The sequence below is a fragment of the Natator depressus genome, chromosome 1 (genome assembly GCF_965152275.1).
Source record: "Natator depressus isolate rNatDep1 chromosome 1, rNatDep2.hap1, whole genome shotgun sequence".
Classification (NCBI taxonomy): Eukaryota; Metazoa; Chordata; order Testudines; family Cheloniidae; genus Natator; species Natator depressus.
The window spans coordinates 14752999-14768351 of record NC_134234.1 but is presented as its reverse complement, the minus strand read 5'-3'; the positions used below and the strand labels follow the sequence as shown (position 1 = coordinate 14768351).

Below are 15353 nucleotides of genomic sequence, written 5' to 3'. Positions count from 1 at the left end.
TGCTGGAGGGAGGGTGTATCGATTCAGAAGCAAATTGCCACAGCCACTCAGAAGCTGTCTACCCCAGACTATTACAAGTCTGTAACTAACCAATTTGGTGTTGCAAGTCCACTGTTGAGATTGTGGTAATAATGTTTTTAAATCACAGTCCTGATTTCTTCACCCAAAGGTGGTGTGCATTAATCATGGCCCTGAAATAAACTGCTAGTTTTAAGAATACAGGCTGTCCAAACTGCACCAGGGCCATCGATGGGACTCATGTGCTCCTTGTGGTGGGGCAACTATGGGCACATACACCGAAAAGGTCACTACTCCATCATTATGCAGGCCCTAGTCAACCAGAGAGACAGGTTTATGGACGCTAACAGCCATGGGATGTGCTGGCATGGTAGATGGAGTTTTCCAAAACAGCAGTACTTTATCTTCATGTTTAAATTGAGACATTTCCACCAACTGATCATTTTATAAATGGAGTCACTGTCCCCACTGTTAATCTATGGCAGTTGTTCTCAACCTGTGGCCTGTGGATCCATAGGGGTCCATGGACTATGTCTAAGAGGTCCACGAAAGACAAACTGAAAACTGAACAGAATTCAACTATATACACACACAGACAAATAGATTTCCAAAGGGATCTGCACTTCCATTTGAAATTTCCAAAGGGGTCCACAAATGAAAAAAGCTTGAGAACCCCCTTTTCTAGGGGACCCTGCTTAGAGACATCCAAAGAAAAAAGGGTCCACTTGCAGGAGAATAAGCAATATTTAGAGGATGACCACTTGTTAGCTCAGACAGACTTTTTTGCAAGCTTTGTTAACTATTTACAGAGTTTATTTCTAATCTTCTCCTAAAAAACTGAACATGTATAAGTGTCACACAAGCAATTCTTCACGCATGAATAGTTTTACTGTAACTAAGCATTGTGCTTTCACATTTAAAAGAACGACTTTTTTAAACACAGAATCCCTCTGAAGTCTAAAAAACAGTTGAAAACAATAGTTTAAATACTATGAAAAAGAGCTGACAGGACCTTTAAGTCAAACAAAATGAGCAAAGAGGAATGAATAATCCTATTTTTCATCTTGGCTTTAAAATTTTTATTTAATATTTTCCTGAGTAATCATTTTTACATGATTAAGTTGGATAATGGTTTCTCAACCTTAAGTCTATGTCAAAGTAAAGCCAATATTGCTAGCAAAAAAGGGACTGCGGGAGCATCAACAGGATATTTATAAAAACGTATCATTCCCTCCAACACAACAATGTATTAAAAAAAAATCTGGGTGATTATAAACTTATTCTGGCATCTAGTCCCTTCTGTTTTACAGTCATATCTAAAAGCCTCTGTCAGAACTACAGTCCAATTGAACTATACAGAGAAAGACAAAACAGTCCCTATTCCAGAGAGCTCACAATTTAAGATGACAATGAGTACGGAAAGAAGGCTATGGAAATAGCAGTCACATGATAAACATAGGCCAACTATGTTTACAATCAGATCAATTGTGTTTTTACATAAATTAGATAAAAACAGATGCATATACAGAGTTCCTAGAGGAAGTATGCATCCGATGAAGTGAGCTGTAGCTCATGAAAGCTTATGCTCAAATAAATTGGTTAGTCTCTAAGGTGCCACAAGTACTCCTTTTCTTTTTGCAAATCCTGAACGGTGTATGAGAAATCCTTAATTAAAGGATTATGTCCTATCTTTCATACTTTAAGTATTCCAAAGAGCTTTACAGAATCTTGAAGTTCTGAAAGCCATCAAAAATGAGGAGCCCAAAAAAAAAAAAAAAAAAAAAAAAATCATGCCACCAAGTTTTGTCACCTAGTTCTGCAGTTACAATATTGTTACTGGAATTTAAAGCTAGTGTGTCTACACAAAACTTACAGAAGTTTTACAGCACTTCCAAGGGTGCAGTACTGATGAGATTCTTTCAAAAAATCAGATTGTTTTTGTTTATAAAGTGCTTGATTCTCCTTCAAATTCTGATGAGTTATTAGTTAATAATACTACCATTAAAAGTCTTTCCAGAACTATCATGGAAGCCATAAACAAGGAAGCTTAACACAAGGCATAGAAAAATATTTTCATCAATGTTCCTGTTGATATTTTGCACTTTAATCAGATGATCTCAAATGACTTGGCAATACCCCTACCACACAAGAACATTCTGAACCTTAAATGTAAAGCGGAAGAAGTCTAGTTCCAAACTGCAGGCAGGTGAATTCAGGTAACAGTAGGCATAATGATATGCCCAGGATCAGACAAAGTGTGGCAGAACTTGGACCAGGAGACAGTAGTCACAATTCCTACTCCGTTTTAACCACTGAACTCTATCCCCTTTAATGATATACTATTCCAGAACAAAAATATTCATAAGTCACTGCTGGAATACTGCCAAGGTAAAAAAGTTCTGCCTTCTCTATGGATCTAATTCAGAGACCCAACCTGCAGGCAGCTGGCATACCTCAATCTTCCTGAGGTATGAATCAAGGAACCCATGCAACTAACATGGCTAATGTCCAGCAGCCAAGCTTGTCCTGTCAATTCTCATGTGGAGAGGAGCAAGCCTTTGCTATGCTGATCCCTCTTCAAGTTTTAGATTAAGCTCAGTTAGATGTTTTATCTTGTCAGACCATGCAGCAACTGATCATCATGGATTGTTTATTCAGCAAAATATTTATATCACAGTAGTAGTAAGACCTCCAAATTCATGCCCCTTGTGCTGGATGCTCTCTTCTTTGGCTATCCCTCGACGTGAGGCTGATGTCTGCCAAGGGGGTTCACTGATGGGTTTTTAGGTGGCCAAGGAGCCCAATTCGTGCCCTGCAGACATAGTTGTTGGCTGGAGTGTTGTGCCCTTTCTTTCCTCCTTTGTCATTTCTCTGTCACATGAGCACATCTGTTCTCTTCAAAGTGGATTGTGGGTTGGTGTACAGTGTGGCACCACTGTTCTGTTCCATGCCAAGTCCCCTCAGTTTGTTGAGTTGATGCCTCCCTTTTTAAGGGGTACTTTCAGTATGTCTTTGCCCTCTGCAAGCCCTTCCTTTCCAGACTTAACTGAGAAAAGAGATACCAGTCCGAATGATGAATGGTTATACACATATTGCTCTTGCTTCAAGGAGTTTACAATCTAAGAAGACAACGTCAATGAGGATAAGAGGATAGACGTTCTAAGTGTGTGTTTTATTATGCAGTTACAATTTTAAAATTGTGTGCGTCAACTAATCATGTCTGCCCTCTCAAGCTGCCATTAATTGGCTTATAGTTGATCCAGCAGAGGCTAGCTGCCTTATAGATCAGTAGAGGGAAGGTACTGGAGGTATGTCTGCAACAGCCCTCAAAACATTAACACATGATCGACCAAGGGGCTACTCCCACAACTGCATTTGCATGGGCATATTCCTGAACTTAACTGATTAATGGAGCGGAAATTCAATCCACACAGAGCCAACTGAAAGATTCAGAAGAGTTTTATTCACAATAGCTTATGCTGTGAAATGAAACCAATAGTTATATTGGGGAAGGAGGAGGTTATACAGATCTAAGTGCCTTTTCTCAGTTTACCGCATGTCACTTGGGAAGGAGTTTAAGCTAAACTAAAAAAAACCCAAAAAACCATTCTTACCAAAATAAGTGTCCACACAGAGATTATACCCGTATAATCTTCCTATATAGATAAAGGCTTTTGAATGAATGCTGCTAACTTAAATGTATAAACCCCGGACTCATCCTTGAGTTTTACCCTGTTACCTAACACGACCCATCATTTAGGGTTCTCACAACTACCTGATGATTTGAAGCAGTCATACTTGCTGGGGTGAGACCTACTGGGTTGAATTTACTCATTCCTGACCACTCTCTCAGTTCCATCTCTCCTCACTTTTAAGAGACACCTTGAGATTTCATTTCATAATTATCTTCTGACTCCTGTGCCCTATGTTTTTTAAACCTCCTCTGACCTCATCTTTTTTGAGCCAAAACCCCCACCACCACCTTTGTCTTTATCTGTAAATTTTGAGAATGTTCCTATCAGTCCACTTTGGTTACGATGTTTTACTAACAGGGGATGCTTTACAATTCCTTTAAAATTATGAGCGCTGACCATGCATGCTATGGTTTAGTGTGTGAAACTGTTTCCATTATAACCCTGTTTGTCCATAGTTTTCCAGGACTTTCATATTTTGGGCTGAAAGTTTTCATGTTTAGGCCATGCCCAAAGGGGACTGTGTGGAAAAAATGAGCAAAATCCTTCCAACTGTTTTGGAGTTGAGGGAGAGGGCAAACAGTTAACTAATGTGCATACTAATATATTAAACGGCTATAGTAAGTGTGGCTAAAGTTTCAAACTTCACAAATTAACCCTGCAACAAGAACATTTAGCTAGTTAATCAGATCACTTAATACCTGTCATAATTTGGCCCATGTTTTCCAAAGCCATAGAATGTGTCTCAAATTATTGCAGCCCTTAGGATGCCAAAGAAAGCCTTTTAAATCTGAACTGAATGCAACCAGTGCAATATCTTCACATTTGCAGACAGCCTTAAGTAGGTGAGAGGTACACACTGACCCTATTCATGACAATGAGGAAAATAATGACTACATTGTTAACTAGGTCACTTAACCATTTTACCAGAAACAGCCAGTTAATAAGCTTATTCCACAGTCCCAAGTGGCCTCCCACAATTTCCTGTGTGTCAAGAGTACTAACCGTCCCTTATCCAGATGTCAAAACCCCCACCTTCCCTTCAATGCACTTGTATTGTATGTTGTCAAAATATTTGCAGCCTTCTGAAGATTGAAAATGTAGCAGAGTCCAATAAGTTGATTAATATTTAACTTTTAATATTGTACTGATTCCCCAGCTTGCCACTATGTACACAAGGCCTTAATTATAATCAGTGTCTAGTTTAAACAGAGCAAACTGGGAGCACAGATGTTACTCACATTTTTAGTTACTTGAATCCAATGACAGCTGATCATGAAATTTTAAACACAACTGTGGACTGCTCAAGAGCAGAACCACTTGAGCAGAGATCCTGAAGGACATACTGGTTAACTGGTCATGTACCAAAGGTGTTCTTGTGGGGTTTTGTCGCCCCCTTCTCTCCAACGTGCAATTGAAGCCACTGGAGAAGACAGCAAAACTGATGGCACTACAGCCCCACCAGCATGCTGACAAGCACTCCTACATCTCCTTTCCAGTTGAACCCAGATAGCATGGTGTCTTGACTTTCCCAAGCGGAGGATCAAAAATGGATTTGAGATCAATTTGGCCAAGGCTTAACCCTGGGTAAGGTGAAAATAATGCAGGGGTCAGCAACCTTCAGCACGCGGCCCATCAGGGTAACCTGCTGGTGGGGCCGCAAGACATTCTGTTTACGTTGACCGTCCGCAGGCCCCCCATGGCCATGGTTCGCCGTTCCCAGCCAATGGGAGCTGCGAGAAACAGCAGAGGGCCATGCCTGCGGACAGTCAATGTAAACAAAATGTCTCACGGCCCGCCAGCGGATTACCCTGATGGGCCACGTGCCGAAGGTTGCCGACCCCCATAATAATGGATGGCTAAAGGGAAGAAAGACTGTATTACAAGGATGGTGCCAGTAACAATGAGAAAACCCTAAAAGTTCTTTCCAGTTTTACAGGTATTACTGGTTCAAACAGTATTTTCAGTTTTGTGTGTACGAAATATCACTAGAATAGATACTTTCAAAATTCATTACAGTTTTTAAATAGACCCACCATAGCCCATAAAGGGTCTGCTAACTCTTTTTACAGGTATACAGTCTCAGTATAATGTGGCACATACCCTTAACCTTGCATATGCTACAGAGCAACCTTAACTCTGCAATTCCTAAATTGATCCTTTAGCAATGCAACTTCAATGTTTTTATTTAAAGATGGAAGCAACTTCAGTGTCCAGGACTTGCAAATTCTTCTGCAACCAGGAGAATTCTCAATAATGCATATGAATTCCATAACTTGGAGCTATGTGTCTAGACACCACTGAAAGACCTGGACTCGCACACTTTAAGCAGGTAAATGGAATGAAGGCCCTCTTCTGCAAGACCTATGAGTAAGGCTCCATGTTTGTCATGGAGGTCACGGATTCTGTGACTTTCTGTAACCTCCGTGACTTCTGGAGCAGCCTGTGCAGCTGGCCCGGGAACTGTCTGAGCAGCTCGGGCAGCCCCGGGGCCAGTCGCTGGGACAGTCTTGACCCCTCTCTGCCCCCCAGCAGCAGGAGTTTGGGTATGGGCGGGCTGAGGATTCGGGTGTGGGGCACTACTTACCTGTGGAGGCGCTCCACAGAAGGGCAACAGGAATTCCCCTCCCTCAGCTCCTAGCTCTACTTGCTGCCTCTGATAGGAGCTGCAGAACTGGGACTTAGGGCGGAGTGGAGGCAGCATGTGGAGCTAGGAACTGGAGGTCGCTGCTTTCCAAGAGCCAAGTAGGGAAGCTGCCCCAGCCCTGCCAACATCCCCCCTTCCCCCGCCCCCCCCCCAGTACCCACATGCCCACCCCCAAGTACCCATGGTGCCCCCCCAGGGTCGCCCCTTCCCACCAGCACCCATAGCACTCCCAGGGCCACCCACCCCCACCCCTAAGTTTTAGTCAGGGATATATAAATAAAAGTTATGGAACAGTCACAGGTCATGAATTTTTGTTAACTGCCTGCTCAGTCCATGACTTTTATTAAAAATACCCATGACTAAAATGTAGCCTTATGAGCCGCAAAACATCCAAGATACATCAGTGGCACTCCCTCCTGTAAGTCTTAAAGGGCATAAAGCAGCATTCCCTAAGTTCCATGCATCTTAAGAGCCCTTGCCTTTCACCCCATCCACTTTTTACTATATTTTTCCTCTATGCAGCCACATACACTGTGTATGCATGTACCACTAAGCTTTTTAAGCTTGTACCCTCTAGGAATTGAGCAAGACAAGAGAAGATTTACTTCACATGTATCATTTGCACAGAGTCAACTGTTAAATCAAGAACTATTTTCACTAGCACAAACTAATTGTCAGTGAAAGATATTTCACTAACAAAATTTCAGCTTTCAATCCCCAGCTGTTCAGCTGCAGAACTGTTTAAAAGTAGGATGCAATTTTTAAATAAAAAAAATCATGTTTCCCCTCTCCTGGTACTTAAAGGCAACTGAAAAGTTTTTGTTTCGCTTTCAGAGATGTTGAGCTTTGAGCAGAAACCAAGCTTGAAAAATCTGAACTGAAACATAGGGCTAGAATTAACACAGTTATGCAGCCTTTAACTATAGCTGTCACTGACATTCCTGCTGTAATAAAAAATAAAAAAAAAAAACTTATTGCAGAGTTGCCACAAGGTGAAAGGTAAGGGTTACTGTTAGTTTGGGAAAAATCAGCTAAGAGGTCTAACCAATTAATGTGTCAAGAGGTTTGCTTAAGATAACATCTAACAAAACTCAGATAAGTGGAGAAAGGGGAAGGTGAAGGAGAAATGAACTCCCCTTGGGTGAGAAGGACCTCAGTATTTGAGATGGCCCATTTGGAAGTGGGTTCTTTGAGAATAATTGTGTATGTCTGGGATCTGGAAGAACCCTTCATTAGCTAAAACTGGGATTTGTGAAGAGGCAAATAAAGTCTATTTGTTAACGTCAGAACAACCAACCAACCATCTTGGTCTATAGCAGATGATGTAAATCCTAATGGAGAACTGCAACACTGATTTTCAAAGCCAAACAGGACTAGTTACCTCCTCACAGGCAGTCATTACAACACTTTTTTTTTTTTTTTGGCGCTTTGGCCTTTTTAATATACCATCCTCCCTTCCCCTCAAAAGGTACCCAAACTCTGTTGTCCCCCAGGGTCTGTCCTTGGGAAATACTTTAATTCACAATTTCAGTTTTATGCTTGGAAAAAAAGTGACAGTTTTCTGTCTCAAAACACTGATCACTGCAGCTGGTAATTATTTGCTATTGGTGAGCAATTATGTGAAACAAAGAAGAAATTATGACTTACAAATCCACACACTACCTTTTAACAGAGTGCAGAACCAGTGAGTCAGACAAGACCAAAACTAAAATTCACATCTAGCTGTTGATATGATCCCAGACCATATATTTGCATTTCCCTCTACCCCATCAGTTTACATACACCATCCAGATTACTACTACTTATATCAATCCAGTAAATCTGACTGACCCATAGAAATTCCATTCACATAAAATAGGCTAAATTTTGTGCAAATAGCAGCATGTGAACAGTTAAAATGAAATAGGGAGATCTTCAGATATCATGGGCAGCGAATACCATTGACTTTATTATCCTAAAGATCCAAATTAATGGGTTAGATGTAACAAGTTAGAGGCTCAAAATATAAAACATTACATTCTCTACATGAACTGGGAGTGGAAAGGACAAGAGCAAATGCTCAGAAAACTAGTAACAAGAAATTAAAGAAACTTAAAGCAAACAATTGACTTCCTTCCTCATATCACTCCAACAGCTATATTTATCATGTAGTCACTGCAATGATAAGGACCCAAAACAATTCTACATGAGAAGTGATAGATAAGAAACTGACCAACATACAACAGATATCTGAAGAATGCAACCATAAGTTAAATAATATCTGCCCCCAACCCTGCTATCAGCCAGATCAATTTTGCCCTCCATATCTTATGAAAATAGGAAAGATATGCATACTTATCTCTAGTTCCACAACAAGGAAAACTTAAAAGTATTTTAAGCAAGCTCTCTAAAGAATTTCCTTTTATTTTACCTATATAAAAGGCTTACCTTTTACAAGATGAAGTCCCAAAGAAGGAACTTGGTTCAATGCTACAATGGGGCAAGGATACTAGTGGTTAGGAAATGGGACCAAACTGAAGACCCTTGGCTCCAGTCCCTACTCTGCCACAAGCTTGAGAAAGTCAGTTCATCTCTGTGTGTAAGTCTGTCTCCTCCACAGCCAACCTGTAATATTCCTTTACCTCACAGGGTGGTGTTGACAGGTTTATGAATGCCTGTAAAGCACTTTAAGATCTTCAGATGGAAGACTTTTAAAGTGTAAATAGATGCACTTAACTGTGATACCAAGCTTGCATCACCAGCTCAAAACAAGGCAGTTTCAGTCTTAGTAAGAGCCACCTGATTTCACACAAACAGACTGCATGCACTACATTATATATGCTTTTAAAGGGTGCGCATGCCTAGTTATTACTAATAAAATTTGTAAATAAAGATAAAATGCTGTCACGACACAAAGCAAGGGTAGAGCAGACAAAGACAACCCGACAGGAGTTTATCATCTAGTTTTGTCCTTAGTAGCTAATATATGGACTATAATTAGCTTGTAATTTAAAAAGGCTTGTGTGCAACTCTATGAAAGCATCAAGATATCAAACCACTTGTATCATTAGAAGATACTAGCAGTTAGCACTAAGCTACATATCATACTTCAATGCTAAGCATCCAATCTATACCCTCCTTAGGAATAGATTGGGGGAGTAGAAGAATAACAAAGTTGAAAACTGCACTGTGTATACAGCAAGAATCTAGTCCCAAATTGTAACAGTTTTAAAGCCTTGTCTATATATGAAGTTGTACTGCTTTAGCTATAATTAGAGATATACAGTGTCCTAGTGTGGATGCAGTTCTACTGTTATAAAGGTGCCTTATACTAGTATAGCTCTTCCCAACAGGAAGGGAAGTACCAACATGAGGCACCTTTAATGGTATAACTGTGTCCATACTAGGGATTTTACCACTACAACTATTGGGAGAGGAAGGGAAAAATCAAACCCCTTACTGAAATAATTATTCCAGGCCCAAAAAAGGTGAAAACCCCAATTAAATGCTAAATTTCCTGTCTCCTTTCAGCCATTCATTTTTCTCCTCTAGTGTTGTTTAACACTTCACTTCCTCTTTTATACAAAAGCTATCAGTGTCCTATAACTAGTAGGAAAGTTTAAAAAAATTACTCCATATTTTTTACTATAGATTAATAAAATTATATAACATAACAGAAAGAGTCTCTTTGCCATTCCTTTGTAGTTAATAAAGCTAGTGGTTCACACATACTTGTTCTCAAATTTGGACAAAAGTTGCTTCCACTCCCATCTCCAGATTGTGTTTTTGTTTCAAGCAGAAGGGACATTCACCAAGCCAGCAACCTCTCTTCATATCCATGCTAAAAATCTCGATTCTGTCACACTGCTTACGAGAAAAGTTATGTATATGCCTTAAGAGACTGTGGAATTAACCCTTGCTAAAACATTATTTGTTCTTATATCCATTTAAGTCATGTCTGACTTCAGACTGTATGCCCTTCAGGTGAGGGATTGCATTTTAGTATTTTATTATTAGAGTCCAGAAATCTAGCCAAGTATTTGGATTTATGGGGCCGCTAAGGGAACCCACAGCTCAGCAAAATAGACTCAATGGGCTGGAATTCCAGCCATAGCTTTATAAAAGTTATGTTAATTTGTTAAGGTTTGTTTGAACCCAAGATCCAGGGGAATGGTTTAGTAGTATAAACTTCAAATTTAATATACTCAGACACCTTGGAATGAGAGCTGAATCCCAAAAGGATCAATTCATCCCTCATTCCTAAGAGGCAGATTACATAATATGCAGCTTACTGTGTTGGGGTCTTTCACATAAAACTTCAGAGCAGACAGGAGCCGTGCTTTTATGGACATTAAGATTTTTTGTAAAACAGTAGAAGGATTCAGATCTCCTACTCACCAGAAATTCACTATTCAAAGAGGAGACAGAGAGCCCCAATCCGCAGCAAGAACTTCAGGATACTGCTTAATATGTACGGTTGTAATCTAAGAATATACTCTTTACCAAAAAGAAAAGGAGGACTTGTGGCACCTTAGAGACTATTGGTTAGTCTCTAAGGTACCACAAGTCCTCCTTTTCTTTTTGCAAATACAGACTAACACGGCTGTTACTCTGAAATACTCTTTACCCCAACCCTCCTGAAGACGATTTATTGTGGTTGGTTTCAGAGTTCACTGCAAGTCTCTAAAAATGATCATGGGACAACTATAGAATTAGAGGGACATCAATCTTTAATCAATGGTCCCCAGAACAAGCTAAAGTAACTCTATGCACTAAGTTACATCTATCTGACTGGAGCTTCTAAGTAGTACAAACAAAAACAAAATTCTCAAGTCCCCCTGCCAGTTTCTGTGGTTTTACAGTCACATTTTCCTCCTCTCTCATAGATAGGGCAGAGAAAATTTTTAGAAAGACCCACACAAACAGAAAATGAACTACAGTGAATACATCAACGCATAATGTAAAGATGAAAAACTAGAGGAAATTACAGTAAGCGGTTACTCAAAATTCAAAAAGTGTGATATTTAAGTTGACTGCATCTCACATATATATATATTAATGAGACATTTATTACAAGCTAAGTGTTAATGCAGCGGTTTACATAACAAGAAAATTGACTAGACACAAAACTTGAGAGCCTTCAATCATCATCCCCACCACAGTTCATTAAGATCTCCAAACCGCCTCATACTGAAATCAATGGCAGAATTCTTAGCAATTTCAACAGGAGCAGAAATGGGCCACAGGCTACATGAAACCATGAAAAGGGGCATTCTTCTCTCTAAATAACTACACATTACTTCCCGTTTGATCAAGAATCAGTAATTAGTAGAGCAACTTTCAACAAATCACTTTACTGCAGCATGACTGGCTCCCAATGTTAAGACTGCATTTTTGTTCAGATCCTTCCATAACTGCAAGCCTAGAAGTCTGTCATAGGCTGTCTGAAGGAAGGAATAAGGACTAGAAAACTTGTTTTATGCGGTTACATACCAAGGCTAGAAAGATACCCTATAGTCCTCTTGACCCCGGTTAGCTGCTCCATGCATGATGAAGCATTCGGCCACTAGAATGAAGACAACTCAGTGGACTACTTTATTTCAAAAAAGTAATTTTTCAGATGAGGTAGTATGTCAGTTTCGACAGTTTTTAGGTTCATTGATCCTGTTCTTTAGCCAAAGAAGAGAAGCTAACATTTTGACAGAATTGTAGGCTAATTACATCCTCAAACAGTGCAAACACTACACATGCATATACAATATTTGGTATATGCAACAATTTAAGCATTTTTTTCTTTGCTGGGATAAACAGCTTTGAACTCAGGTCACCATTTCTCTTGTTTGCACAGTTCCAGCGTGGCACCGACTGTTCTAATAAGGCACCAAGTACTGGAACATGAATCAGTAAGTGTACATATGTGCTCTGTGCTAGCAGTAGAAAATCAGCCTGAGTTATGTGGGATTGCACTCAGATTTTTTAAAGTTATACAAACATTAGAATAAGATACAGCTATTAAGTCAGAATGACTTTCATATTATTTCTTGTTAACAGGGAAATGAAAAGCATTTAAAAATATATCTATTTGTATTTTTGCCTAGATTTAAATTTCAGCTATACGATAAAAACAAAATTGACTGCTCCTTCACCTATGTGCCAAAAACACAGTACAGGCTCAAAAGTTTCACCATTGTTGCCTACTATGATTATTAGTATTTTTTAAGGGGGAAAGGAAGGAGACATTTGCAGGGTGTTATTGCCCTGAAGGCGTAAAATGAAAAACATTTTACATCTCAGTCTAAACCATGGGCATCAAGGCCAGATACTATGGTGGGGATGGAAGTCTGGTCTTAAGGTTAAGACACTGGACTAGTATTCAAGAGCCTTGGCTTCAATTCCAAGCTCTGTCACAAAATTCCTGTGCGTTTAGAATGTAGGCTCTTCAGACCATGGCTTTTGTGTGTTTGTATAATGCCTAGCACAACAGGCCCGCAGGCTCATAGATGCTACTCTAACCCTTCTAATATTAGCCACCATCACACAAGCGGACCCTCCAAAAATGTGAGCATCAATCTCTTTTTATTAGGTCTCTTCCGGATCTTTTGGCAGGGAGCGGTTTTACAATGGAGCTGGTTTTCTCTTCAGCTGATTTTGATGTCTATTGATGTTCTCCGAATCATGCTTAGGTACTTATTTACAGGCACACAGAACTAAGAAATGCAGCTCCCTTCTGTTCTTTAGCTGTCAGTTACAACTGGAGCAAAAAGTAACACACCCATTTCTGAGGATGCAGATTAAAGTCTTATTTGATAGGGCTTCAAAGAAAAAAAAACAGAAAAGGATAATCTCAGTCACTAATTATACACACTGATAAAGGTAAGAGTTTTGAAGTTTGACTTCTAACATTATACTACTCCAACTCACATTCTGAGCCACTGGGTATGTCCACAGTACAGCCACTGCAGCTATGTCACTGTAGCATAAACACATCCTCAGGCGACAGAAGGGGTTTTCCCCATTGATGTTGTTAATCCACCTCTCTGGGGGCAGGTCTACACTATGGAGTTAAGTAGACCTAAGTTAGGCAACTCCAGCTATGTGAATAACGTAGCTGGAGTCAACGTAGCTTAGAACGACTTACTGCGGTGTCTACACCATGCTGAGTGGATGGGAGAAACTCTCCTGTCGACTTACCTTACGCTTCTCGTTCCGGTGGCATGTTGGAGTTGACAGGAGAGACATCTGTGGTCGATTTAGCGGGTCTTCACTAGACTCGCTAAATCGACCCCCGGTAAGTGCAGACATGGCCTAAGAGGCACTAGTTAGGTCAACAGAAGACTTCTTCCTTCAGTCTAGCTACATCTACACCAGGGGTTATGCTGACTTAACTACAGCGCTCAGCACGTGAAGCTTTTCACAGCCCTGAATGACGTATCTAGGTGGATCTAATTTTTTTAAGTGTGGACCAGGCCTTGAGTTATTCTTAAATAAATGAGCTACAAGAATCTGTATTCATGAGAGAAAAGCACGAGCTTTGTTAAATACACACTGCTAAACCTTTATACGATTATAACAGAAGAAATTGGGTTACTTACTTAACCTTGTATTAAACACACTCTCCAAGATTAAAAGGCTCACCCAGTGAGCCAACAGCCAAACTAATAAACAAGAAAGATGGGGTAATCAGAAAGAGAGAGTAGGAGGTGGGCAGAGTCTCATCAGTTTTTTAAACAGCAATAATGGAACCATTTTTACTGACAGACACTCCAGAAAGATTTTTTTCTTTCCCTGATTCCATTAAAACAATAATATTTGTCCAATCACTGCAAAAAGCGTAAAACAACTTAACTTTGGGGGTCTGGGAAACAGAAAAGATTGCCAGATACTGCAATGCCACACACACCTTCAAAAAAACAACTGTTTCCATGTTGCCACCTGTGAAGCCCAATGAATCTGCCCGGCTCCTCTCAGAGCCTCAGGGATTCCCCTTTTCTTCCCCCACCCCACATATCCCAAGGACTTTCCCCCATAGCTGCCTCTCCAGCATTTACCCTGCTTACCAATACCTTGGCAAATGCCCACCTCTAGCACCCACTCACTACCCCTAGCGCCCCCCCAGCGCAGTCCCCGCCCCCCCAACCTACCCCTAGCGCCCCCCAGCGCAGTCCCCGCCCCCCCAACCTACCCCTAGCGCCTCCTCAACCTACCCCTAGCGCCCCCCCAGCGCAGTCCCCGCCCCCCCAACCTACCCCTAGCGCCTCCTCAACCTACCCCTAGCGCCCCCCCAGCGCAGTCCCCGCCCCCCCAACCTACCCCTAGCGCCCCCCCAACAACAGTCCCCACCCCCCCAACAACAGTCCCCTCTCTTCTCCAACCGCCCGCCCCAGAGACCCTCCTACCCCCACCACCCCCGTTACCACTGCCAGGCCCTTCCCGGACGCCCCCCAGAGGCCCCGCGCCCACCCCGCCCCCGGCTACCTGCTGCGAGGGCAGCTCCACATGCAGGGCCCGGCTGCTGGAGCCCGCGGGTAGCGCGGCGGGACCGACGGCCGAGCTCATCCTCACGGGAGGGCGGCGGCCCGGGAGCGCGAGAGGCGCCTGCGCATCGGCCCCGCGATCCCTCCACCGCAAACGAGCACCAAGGGGTTAATGGCGGTAGCAGCACCGAGCCGGGACCGCTCACTCAGGAGCCATATTACCGCAGTGCTGGGAGAGATCCGACCGCTGATTGGCCCGTGGATATAAGCGGTGGGACTCCGAGCTGCCTGACCGCACAACGATTGGTAGCTGCAGGAGTCAATCAACGGTGCTTTCAGATAAGCCCCCTCTCTGTCAAACCGCGGAAAGGTATATGCCTCCAACAGCCTCCTGATTGGGTGAAGTACTTCGAAGGGGAGGCGGGACGACAACAGAGGATGGCGATGCTGATTGGACAACTTGGTTGTAATTGACAGATAGCTGTATCCCATCACGTGGGGAACGTGTTTTTATCACGTGAGATGAGAAAACTGTTTTTCAGG

The 15353-nt window shown here is 41.7% G+C and overlaps 1 protein-coding gene across 2 annotated transcripts in view; it reads right to left on the bottom strand.

The window, feature by feature from the left end:
* Nucleotides 1-15043, bottom strand: part of UVRAG (UV radiation resistance associated) — a 149400-nt gene extending 134357 nt beyond the window's left edge. Inside the window, exon 1 of one of the 2 annotated variants that reach the window (XM_074955215.1) lies at nt 14812-15043. In XM_074955215.1, the coding sequence (XP_074811316.1) occupies nt 14812-14892 (81 nt within the window). In that variant the 5' untranslated portion in view covers nt 14893-15043. The remainder of the gene's footprint in view (nt 1-14811) is intronic. The other variant, XM_074955207.1, reaches the window with a different exon arrangement.
* Nucleotides 15044-15353: the final 310 nt, after the last annotated feature.